The following is a 12,555-nucleotide window of genomic DNA, read 5'->3' as shown; positions in this document are numbered from 1 at the left end:
TTTATCGTATGCTTCAACAATAGAGCTAAATCCAAAGTAAGTGGTAAATTTAAGTAAATATATTTTACAGCTGATTCTTGTGTAGTGCTCTGGTACCACTGTACCAGGAATGCTGATTGGGGTTTTGAACTAAATTGACTATCCATGTAAGTCTTGCACGGTCAGTTATCCCATGGTTAATTGAGAGCTCACAAACATGTTTACGTCGTATTCCTTGTTTTGCTGTCCGCAGTCAAGGACCTGTGATTCGGTGGTTGTCGTTAATTGCTGTCTGTCACATTTATTTTTCGTTAATTATTTAAGGCTTACACCGGGCTGTTGGTTTTTTTCGTTTGAATCGTCTAATATTTGACAATGATCTAGTGTAACTTAATTCACTGTATACAAATGTAGGTTTTCGTTATTGTTAGGCCTATTATATATATTATGCTTACATTCATGTCCTTTGCAATTGGTCGCTAGTAAAAATGTGTCTCACTGTTAATCATACCATATTTCCTTATTCATACACATATACATGTAGAACAAGGCCAAAAATAAAATATTGTTTGTTTCCCCTCACACGACCGACCCGGTAAAATCACCGCGACCCGAAAATTTTTATTGGCCATTCTTGTCCACTATTTTTTTTTTTTTTTTGCTATGTTGGTTATTGGTGTTATCTTTCCGACGCTGTAGTCAACGAGCGTTGGTTTTTGGTGATACCTTTCCGATGCTGTAGTCAACGAGCGTTTTAAATCAAGAAAGTTTGCAAGGAAGCGCCTACATGATTCGGAATCAAGGAAACAAGCAAAATGCTTTGCCACACGATTTGTTTACAAGGGTCATCTTTTTTGAAAATAAAAAAAAACCTGAAGCATCTTTTAACCCGCTGAGTGCATCTTGATTTGCTTTGTGTCTAACCTCTGTTCCTGTTTGAAGGATAAAATCTTAAAGACTTTGAGTAAAAATGGTCTGAATCGTGCTTTAAAATTTATCTACTTTGTCTTTGAACAGGTTGGGCACAAGTCAGGAAATGTGGGATACATGTATTCCCTGCTTTCAGGGAACGTCCCTGTTTTCTGGTGTAAAAAAAACCCAGTTTAAATGGGATTTCCTTTTTCAATTTATGGCATGAAAATTACAAAAGGGCACGTTTTAATGTTATAACTGCATCAGTAGAATTCGTAAATACTTATTAAAAGTATTTTAGGAGCCTTGTTTCTTCTAGAACTCGATAAAAACATACAAATCTTTGTTTAGGAATCAATTGACCAAGCTGCATGATCCAGGTGTAACTGAACATAACTAAATTATGTTCACTTCTATCATGTCTATTGAAAATTTTTATTCATTGAATTTTAATTCCCAAGTGATTATCATACATGTATCTTTTTGTCATCTCATAATTGATGATCAAGGTATGAATTGGTGAACAAAGGAATTGTTTTGTTGTGAGTTAATTATGCATCAAATTAGACTTGAAATAAGCTTCATTTTTTAACTAAAAAAATACTTGCTATCATTAAGCATTGTTATCACAAGTAGAATGTGGCTTTAGTAAATTTCATTTCATTGAATGAGTAGGAAAATAAGGAGGTCCCTGTATACTGGTTGTTTTTTTTTAACACCAGAAAACTGGGCCGTGTACACTGAATTAGAATACAGGGAATACCCCACTTTTCTTGACTTGAGCCTTACCTGTTGAATTTTATACAAATTCAATATAGAAAACCATATCAAGGAATAAAATAAAATAATTTGCCTACCTACCTACCCATACCCTGTCAACCTCAGTCGGGTGAGGGGAAACAAAGATATTTTTAATGTTGGCCCAAAATAAAAAGTTTTAAAAGGTTATGGGACACAAGTATCGTAGAAGCTGATATCGCACTCACATGAGATGTTAAACTTTATGAAACATGTCATAAGACAACAACGGGGGCAATTATGTATATATTATACAGACAAAAACTGTTTAGTGTCTTTAAATATCAGCTGCATGTGTACGAGGCTAGGAAACAAGGTGTATGCGAGCCGAGTACAACTGATATTTAAAGACACTAAACAGTTATTGTCTTTATCCTGCAATTAATTCTATATATTGTTTGTGTTTTGAAAGACACAAAAACACATGTTTTGCATTTATTTTCGAATTGAAATCCCTTGCGGCCCGTGTAGTAATACGATACAGTAATCACACATTTAGCTGTAGACGGGTTCGCAAAAAAAGAATCTCGAATGGTCAACAATAATACATCGCTCAAGGTGAATAATTATCTATTTTAACATAACAAATAATTTCAACAGTAAAAACAAATAACAAAACATTGTCCAATTTGAAACAGAAGTGTACGAGTTGTCCTACGCTTCAGACTCGACATTCACTAAACATGCATGCTGAAATTGACACGGTTGTTTTTGTTACACAATATTTTAAATCGATAGTTGTCATAGTAGAAAAGACTGCTGTTAATGTGTATATGTTATCAGAAAATTGTTGTGATTCTTATTGCTCTGAAGAAATGTTTGAAAACAAACAGAACGTATAAAAGTCATCGTTAATTTGCAATTGATACGTCGTTGGAATGCAATACACATTCTGAGATCACCCAGGTTCAAACAATACTCAGTCCGGAAGTGGGCGAAGCTATAAAGCGATATCTGGGTTGAGTTCAATATCGTAGCAGCTACGTAGTGCTACGTAGATTTTGACTATTGAACGTGTAGCTACATGTATAGACTAAGTCTAGTTGTTACATAGATATTGATAGCAGCTACGTAGCCGCTACATAGCTGCTACATTGTACGATATTGAACTCAACCCTGTATAGTATACAGATACAGCATAGCGATATCTGTAGGGCTGTATCTGTATAGTAGGACACCCAATAGCAAGATAAAAGTAATAAGTCAACTAAAGGTTGTCGAGACAAATAAAAATCTTGTGATAAGACTAATCAGATGGTAGACTAGAAAAGGGGAACACGGAGTAATATTGGCATTGAATTCATATTGAAGACTGCCGGAATTTTATACTTAGTATTCATATAATTGAAAATCCACTAGATAAAATTGAGAATGAAATTATGTTGAAACAGATTACTGTTTGATAATCTTGTTTGTTACGTTGATATAATTAATTTGTCCTTATTCTTTGCCTATTTTTAAAAGTTAATCCGATTCCGGAAATATAATTCTCAATATGATGAATTGGTTGCAAAATCCGAAAATCCTTTGACGGATAAATATAAACATACTAGCTTCAGATTTCTTAATAACTGATTACAGGAGAGACATATTATATGTCAATTTGTAGTTTGAGTGATTCCTTTATACCAGTATTATAGCAATTGATGACAAACTTATAAGTAAAATTTTGTTCGAAATACTAAATACAAACTGTCTCTAAAAGGTGTAATTGCAGAATTATCTGGGTTGTCTTTAATAAAATTGAGAATGAAAATCAGGAACGTGTCAGACTTCACCAAAAAGTCATCAACACAGCAAGAAAATTTCGCACCCGGAGGCGGACTTCCGCTGGCTTCAAAACAAAACGGTGTACTATATACATGTAGTTCAGTGAAAATGGGCGTAAATCTATTTCTAGAAGTTTTTACCTAAACGTATATACAAATGTTAGAGTTGATGATGATGACTACCTTAATACCTTTCGAGATTTCCAACTTTATTTCGAAGTTCAAAAATTAAATAAAATTGAGAATGTGAATGAGGAATATGTCAAAGGCCGGGGTGTAACACCCCGACCAAAGAGCAGATACCCAGCCGAAGGCCACCAATGGGTCTTCAACGCAGCGAGAAAACCCTGCACCCGTAGTTGGGCCTCAGATGGCCCCTAAATGAAAATGTGTACTAGTTCAGTGAAAATGGCCGCCATTCTAAACTCCAAAACATTTAAATGAATAAAAAATAAAAAGACACACAAGACTAATAAATCCCAGAGGCTTCGAAATGTCAAACACCCCTTTTACATCCCTACTAAATGTAAAATAAAGAAACTCACAGCAATACGAACAGTAAAACTCAGTGTGGCATGCATAAAAAAACTACAACAGGTTCAAAATGCTTGTAACAAATAATTGTTATATACAATATCATGCATGTTCAAACATCTTCAAATATTTTTGGCAGTGAGCGTTCCTGGTGAAGGTAGATTAGGAAAAACGCTTTAGACGCAATTTATCACGTGTTGTTTTCAATATTTTACAGCACTGGGTCTTTGCTGATGGACTATCAGTCCTCGAGGCACAGGCACTCGTCTCAGAAAAAAAATCCTATGTACCTTTACATAAGGTATATAGGATTTTTTCTGAGAACAGTGCATGTGCCTCGAGGGTATAACTAGCTCAGATGTCAGTACAGGAGTACTGACATGATTAATACCAAACATTTTTAAAAATGGTCTGTTTATAAATTTGATAATTTTTTTTTGAAACTTACGTTTCAACTCCTTCAGACAAAGTTGACCTTCGATTGATCATTTTTTTAAGGGGCCAAAAGGGAAAGATTTGTTTGTCGTATATAGCTCTTCAACTGACATCCTTGACTTTTTAAAATACTTAGCATTGAGCATTACTGCTGAAGATTAATCAAGAAAAGCGCTTCAGATGCATGAAATTTTTAACATGTTGTTTTCTATAAAACCGTGTTTAATCCACCATTTTCTACATTTGAAAATGCCTGTATCAAGTCAGAATATGACAGTTTTTGTGCATTCGTTTTTAATGTGTTTTGTCATTTGATTTTGCCATGTGATTATGGACTTTCCGATTTGATTTTCCTTTGAGTTCAGTATTTTTGTGATTCTACTTTTTTCTTTTTTAAACGGTACTAAAAATTATAAATATAGTACCGGTACTAAAAATTATAAATATAGTACCACCTCTATTACTTAATTGTTGTGTTCATAATAAGTATAGGAGAGATTCCGCGTTATTTAATTTAATATCTTAATTTAAATTATAGACATTGTTGCAAACAAGTGTAAATGTTTAGTATTCAAATAAAATCTACTTATAATATTTAATAATTTACAAGTTTGTTTGGGATTTTAAACGTACTTAATAGTCTTTTCTGGTTGAAAACCCTTGCTACCACCCTTTTCTGTTTACAAAGATTTAGAACTTAATTAAACATTTGCACCGTAATAAATTATTGTATAATAATTGAGTCATTTCTAAACCGGATAATACTTATTACTTCTAACATTTCAATAGATCACCTGAAAAGAGATTCATAAGATTGCATCTATGACTTTTTATATTAAAAATCTTTTCTATAAAAATGATTAAAGTTTTTATTATTTGGTGAGAAATTCTCACCTCTTTTGAATAGGATTTAAATATGTAAATAGTGCCGAACAAAAAGTTGACTTTTTTTTTATCGAGTACAAAGTCATACATATGTATATTCCATCTGTTATGAAAAGTCATTTGAAAATTTTATGTATTTCTTTCATATCATTGTAAACTAAATAAATCAACCTTTTTACTCTGATGCAGAATTTAAACGACTGCGATGAAATTATATTTGTGTTTGTGAACTTCAAAACATAAACCAAACTTAGTATGCGTGAATATATATGAATAAATCAACATGTGGTATATACAATATACATGTATTTTGGCGAGACAACAGCTCAATGACAAAAACAGACATATAGAACTCATCAATAGACCGATGTCAAAATGTTGTGCTGCAGGCCCTCTTGACTCCATACAATATGTGAAAAAAGTAAAATATAAAATCTGTTATTAACACCAGGTTTTCCGAAAGTCCATTCTTGAAACCATATGGTCATGTGTACAGAGCTCGATTATATAGTACATTTCTATTGCTGAGTCTCATGGAAATTAAATCACCTTTAATAAATGCCTTGGCGTAACCATGATATGCGTTATTCATTTCGATAAAGAATTTTCAGTATACTAGTGTAAAAATATTGTACAAAAAAACTCGAGGTTTCAAATCTCTTGCGACCGGATGCTCATCTACAGAATATTTTAAATGTATTTTTATGAACTTCTAAACAAAAGTTTGATGTTGGTAATTATTCTGTCGTCCTGGGTTATGTCCCCAATAAAGAAAAAACTAATCAAACTTCTCTTTCCACTCAATAACTTGAGTATTATTCTTCAATAAAATTATTCGAATTTTTGAAGCACACGAGAAAAACAAATGTCGTTTATTAGTTCCAAACCTATTTTGTGGCGTACATTTAAAGTGTAAAACGTATATGTATCCAAACCTAATTGGGGTTTGAGCAATGGATTGCTGGACTTTGGGTATTTAATGTACAGTTAAACAGTAGGAAAATCTCGATTCGGTCAAATATTATTAGGCCGGCAAATCTACACAAATGAGGAATAATTGTCTTAAATTTGTTGATAAAAATAAGGCTGTGTGCTGAAATTAAAATGTCGTCGAATATTTGTTTTCGTTAGGTTACTGTCTCGTTTACGTTTATTCCACATCTCTTTCGTCCATAAACACGAAACACAAATACAACACTAGTACCCTTTAAATAAAATAAATTTAACAACACCAAAAAACAACAATTGATCTTGTCCTCACATTAAAAAAGCTAAAATTTAATAAAAAAATAATGTTAATAAGATTATGATCAGTTTTGGAAAATTGACAATAAGGTTTTCTTTTTTGTAGAAAAAAATAAACCGTTTTAAGTATGTCTAATATATTGCTTCAATGGTCATTTAAATGCTTGCAAAAACAAAACAATGTCTCGTTTTTGTGTCAATGTACATGCAACAGGTTTTTTCCAACAGAAAGTTTCGGGACTGCCTTTTAGAGCCCCTAAAAAAAGTCGTCAATTTTCAAGCAACAGTTCATGTAGTTTTTGGCTTATGCATTACACTGTCGTTTTCAATCTAATTTCAAGATTGGAAATGAAACACAATTCCCTAGAGATTTCAATTTCTTCGCCGGCAATTAAATTAACAAGACTTTATGACTCCTTACGCCAAATATAAGTCGTAGTTTGTTGATTTCTCTCAGACACGCAACCAGGAAGACTGTATGGATCCGTCTTAATGCCTAACGGAAACTAACAATTCGCAGTAGAATGCAAACAGCAGTATAATTTAACTGTAATTCATCATAAAGTTTGTTCCCTATAAGGAAAATTAATTTTCAAGTGACGAGTTGATTGAAACATTTTTTTTTCTTTTCAGCAGAAAGTCTTAAAATATATGTATGACTCTTAGACATGCAACCAGTTACTGAATGTAGTTTTGATTCTCTAGGGGGAATACAAAAACCCAGACATGTAAATCTATTAGTTAAAATTACCGATACTAAACGATTTTGAAATCTCAAGATGTTTGTAGTGTTTTGTGAAGTTATCTTTTGTATGTAAATGCGGAAAAAGCCAATTTAGCATGGTTAGTATTTAAGGGTTATGTCTACTTTTCTAAAACTAAGATTTATGACCAACTCATTAAAATGCGTTGTCAGAAATATTTATTTCTTTATTTTTCATTTGCCCTGCAATTTTTTTTTTTATTGTCCATTAAGTTTACCGAGTACAGTTCGTGCCCACAGTCAGATATGTTTAGACGTTACGCACGGTATTCGGTCTATTTTTCATTTGACCATTTCTTGATGCATAAGTAGGACAAAAACATATCAATTCTGCGTTTTATTAAATAAATACTGGTCTTGATTCATTATTTGAATCGAAATTAAATAAAACCTGATTTAAAAAAAAATGATTTTATGTATTATTACATATTAATAATTAATAAAAAAAAATCCGTGTTCCTAATGCCATTTTTGCCGTGTAAGACGTAACAACAATTACTAACCATCCAAGTATAAACGAAGAAAAAATACTAACTACTGAATGGAATTCGATGAAATTTGTACATGTGGGATATAATATGATCATATTTATGATGTGAAACGGTCACGATAAATATTATGTCAGTTCGCAATTTAGCGGTCATTTTCGAAATTCCATAGAGATGTAAGATTTGAAAATTCAAGTATACAAAAATGAAAGCAACCACTTCGATATTATAATATTTTCACATAAATTATAGAAACGGTTCGCCACCTCTACATGAAAATGTGATTTTATGGAATTTTGCGAAAACATTTTTATTTCTAACATAACTTCACTCATTTTATTTTTTTTCAGGATTTTTCCGTGTCTCCCTTAAATGTTACCATAGAGCCATTGTTCAAGATTTTTTTCAGTACCATGATAATTAAGGGTAATTTAAACTTGTGATAGACAAATGAACTATGAAACAAATATAATCCTGAAATGTGATTTTTTAAAGAGTCGTTTAAGCCGTCAATGCTAAGGAAACACTAAATTTTTCAACAATTTCTATCAAGTTGTCCGTGTCTCCCCAAAATGTTACCACGTTCAAATTGAACGTTTTTTGCACGTAACGTCAATGTAACGTAATATATTATATATTTTTTTTTCCATTGACTGAAAGTTTAGCATTGTTGTGTTTTTAGCATTTGACCAGAGCTCTGGCATTTGTGTAATGATATATTTTTTGGAGATAATTTTTAACAATTTAAAAGGTAATAAATCAACAAGAAAATTTGACTTCCATCAAAGTTTTGTAAACCATGTACTGATCTTAAAGGCGTCGAAGCTTTTGATGAATAATTAGTTTTCTATAATACAGAACCTTTCGACTTTGGAACCTAGTAACATGTACGTGTCTACTAGTACGAATGTTTGTTGTATACACTAACAGTCATTTCCATGCATCCGACAAGCAGATCCATGTGAAAAAGACTTACTCGAATTCAAGGACTGTAGATCACTTTTTAATTTTAAATAAAATGAAAAATTCCAAACTGACGTTTTCATTCAAAAATCTGAGGATGAAATTGAAATCATAGATCAAGCAAAGAGAAGATATATAGTAGCTGTTGCTGCCATTGACCCGAACGAGGATTATTTTTTTTTATTTATAATCTTCTTGAAAGACACATATTTGGGATGTTGATAGTACGGATAAAAATACCCTAAATTATTCTCTAACTGTAGTTCAAAAACTACAGCTGAAGGCGGGTTTATAACATTTATTGTCTTAAACCCCTAAACAACTTCGGTACTGGCTGCTTCCACGCGATGTATACACCCAGACTTAGATACTTGCATCATAGCATCATAGAGGATAACCATTTTGCAACAATTGACATGCTTGGGCAGTGACAAATATTTGAAATGTATACTTTCGTTAAGTTAAGATTATGAGGAAATAAAGTTTATTGAATTGTCAAAAGTATACAATCAGTCATGTAAACAGTCTATTTTTTTTAAATGAGTAGTTAAACATGAAAATGCCAGCTGCATTAAAAATTGTGCAAAGCTTTGACGTTTTGTACAGAGGTCGGTTGAAAATAATTGAAAACTACGTCGAGTAACGTTACCATTACTAAACCGAACACTGTGCGTAACGTCATAACGCTAAACTATTTAAATATCTTACACTGGTGATTTATATAACTTTCATGTCCTATACCATGTATACTATGCAAAAACAATATAATCATATAGATCATGATGAATATTTGAAATGACGAACAAATTAACAGCATGCAAAGAAAACTTAAGATTGAGCTACACGAACCCCCACCAAAACCGGGGTTGATCTTAACCTTCACCTTAAAATCAAACGTCACCACTCTTGTCCGATCAGTTCAACCGTACCTTGGTCAATTTTGTGTAACGTCAAAAAAAATAACCTAACCGTTACATCCCCTAATGTAACTTATTGAATAAGATGTATTTACTCCCAACTGTTACCTGTCAAATTATATTTTTGCATACTAACATTAAACATATTACGTACTTTCAATGGTATATTTTTACTTTTAGTAAGGGGTACTCATTTGCAATGAGATGTTATCCAAAAGCGAAACAAACTGTGCAATCAACAGACAACTCGGCACGTTTCGAGACTTACGACACTTAAAATTTGACTGGCATTCTTAATTATAAAATTACATTAATGAACGCCAAAACTGAAGACTTATGAAATTAATGATTTTGTAACAATAATGGAAAATAACTTGCAACAATCATAAAAAGAAGTGGTTTTAAGATAACACAGAAATTTCCAATCTGATATATGTTGTCTAAATAATTGATGAGAAGAACGTCGTGATGAAATATTAACATGTCGCCGGTGTGTCATCATGATCATTTTTTCTTTCCTTTTCTACTAAAAAGTTAATTCCGCTAAAGATGTTCCTTTCAACGTTGATTGTCAATCAAATAAATAGAATTAGATTTCATCTGCTAGAAGACGCTTAATTTAGCTGAACTTCCTCGTAATTTAATCTATAGATAAGTTCTTATAGATGGCTTTTGATTTTCAGGACAATTTCCATCACAACCATTTATAAATTACTCAATCAACAACATTAATTATTAAGAAATGTCTGAAGACACAGACGTATTAAAGAATGGCGGAAACGGCCAGGTTGACAATGACAGGCGGTGATGAAAGGAAAGATTGTACATGTATTATATTGTGAAAACATTAATATCATCTGATTACTTAAAAAAAATATTTTCTATCTTCCGTGTCAACGCTTGTTTTCTTGATGAATGTAAATAACTCACAGCTGAAATGGTTGTCACTGAATAGGTACTCGATCGCATTCCTTTGAGAATGCGAAAACTGATTGTCGTACTTACAACTAATTTCGTTTGTTTAAAAATATGTCATCTACATATAATATATTGATTAGTTTATATAACGAAAAAAAAATATTACAATCTGATAATAATTAGCTTTCCCAGAGGAATTAAAATTAAAATCTCTTCTTTAGAAAGCTTGTAAACGGTAAAGGTAATCCAAAAACATCCAAGTTGAAAATGTTAACCGGGCGTTTTTTGATTTTAGTATGACTAACTCTTACGTCTTGCAGGTTTCTGATAATTCCAGATTAGATCTTAAACATCATATATCGAGCAAAATGCTAAAACCTTTCCTCATGTAACCCGTCTCATATGAATTTTGATTATAATCCGATACTCGTACCATGTTAATCAAGTTTTATTACTTATCAATATATTATGATATTTGATTGCTCCAGTACGCCGACATTAATTAAAGGTTACAAGATGCCAGACATCGTTCGACAGAAGCACGTGGCACAGACTTAAACTGGTCCGCCATTCCATCTAAATCTCCGCACAGAAAGTTTTAAGTGTAGCGATAAATGAACACAACAAGGGTTCAATTTAACACAGACTAGAACATTTGAACTATGGAGGCACACTAAAAAAGCAATTATATGTTAGAATAATATGGCTTTAGAAAATAATACTAATAATTCCAGATAAATTAATCTATTTAGCCCATTTTTTTCTTGTCTAAAAAAACCTTTAGAATTGGGCTATGAGAATAAGTCATAAAGCATTTAAAAGACATAACCGATCAAACATCTTTCTTAAAGTTGCAAATAGACGTATTTAGGGTTAATTTACGAACATATAAGCTTAAATTATTGTTTTGTTGGCATAAAAAAAAGTTAAATCCCCAATCAAGCTCATTCGAAAGGGGCAATTTGTTTTCGTATTTGTTTTAATCCAATTATGCTATTACAAAATTATAGACACCGATGTCGGTAATACTTTTTAACGTTAAAATCTAAGTGAATTTCTAATCTGTTGATACAATTTATACATACTTTATATCATATTTACATAGAACTTTTGATACATGATAAAACAAATTTTACAAAATGTACATGCATTTTACAGTAACTTTTATTTTTGGTGTTGCTTTTAAATTTTTGAATTCCCTGTAAATTTTTTCACAACTTTTATAGACCTAGACGACATAGCTTGACCCTACAAGTACAAAATTTAATGTATGTTGCCGGACCTCTGGGTGTCTTTTGGTGTTTTTGTGTGCTTCTTTCTCATTGATGTAATGAAAAACCTTAAATTCATATTAAAAAAAAAAATCTTTTATTTTAACAATTTCAAATATAAATTAAGGTTGCATCATAAGAAAAAAAATTCAAGAAAAAAATATATTAACAGTTTTGTTTTCTATAGAAATAAACATAGGGAAAAAATTAATGCAAACAATTATACATGTAAAACATAGTTACCGCTCTCCGTGATTTCTGTTCCTTATCTCTAACATTAAAAAGCTGACACCCATAGCACGGTTCTTCTGCAGTTGCAGTATTCAATAAGTTAGTTAAAAATCCATAAACTAAAATTGTCACAAAACATAAATTTTCCATTGCCAATATATTATATCTTCTTTAACGAGTTTTTCAATTTTATAATCAACATTCAATTACGTATAATCCCTCTACATTTTCTCAATATTATGTATATCAATATCCGAGCTGAAAATGTCAATTGTATCAATACCGGAGTCCTTTTAACTGACGTCTTACAGTAAAAAGATTAGAGATTACGTTAAACAAATTACTGTGCCGTGAGAAATCTATCTTGTATTTGAAAACACGCGAATTGCTCGGCAATTGTCAACGCGTCTCTATAAAGACATATACAGCATTGTTGCTAAAATCGAT

The 12,555-nt window shown here is 31.8% G+C and overlaps 1 protein-coding gene across 1 annotated transcript in view; it reads right to left on the bottom strand.

Moving 5' to 3' along the window:
• LOC143063820 (CCN family member 1-like) overlaps positions 1–12,555 on the bottom strand; it is a 29,642-nt gene extending 17,087 nt beyond the window's left edge. The window contains exon 1 of the mRNA XM_076236204.1: positions 12,121–12,555. Within this exon, the coding sequence (XP_076092319.1) occupies positions 12,121–12,258 (138 nt within the window). The 5' untranslated portion in view covers positions 12,259–12,555. The remainder of the gene's footprint in view (positions 1–12,120) is intronic.

Source organism: Mytilus galloprovincialis, chromosome 2 (assembly GCF_965363235.1).
Source record: "Mytilus galloprovincialis chromosome 2, xbMytGall1.hap1.1, whole genome shotgun sequence".
Taxonomy (NCBI): Eukaryota; Metazoa; Mollusca; class Bivalvia; order Mytilida; family Mytilidae; genus Mytilus; species Mytilus galloprovincialis.
Note: the sequence above shows the minus strand (reverse complement) of the source record. Positions and strands in the feature narration are given on the sequence as shown.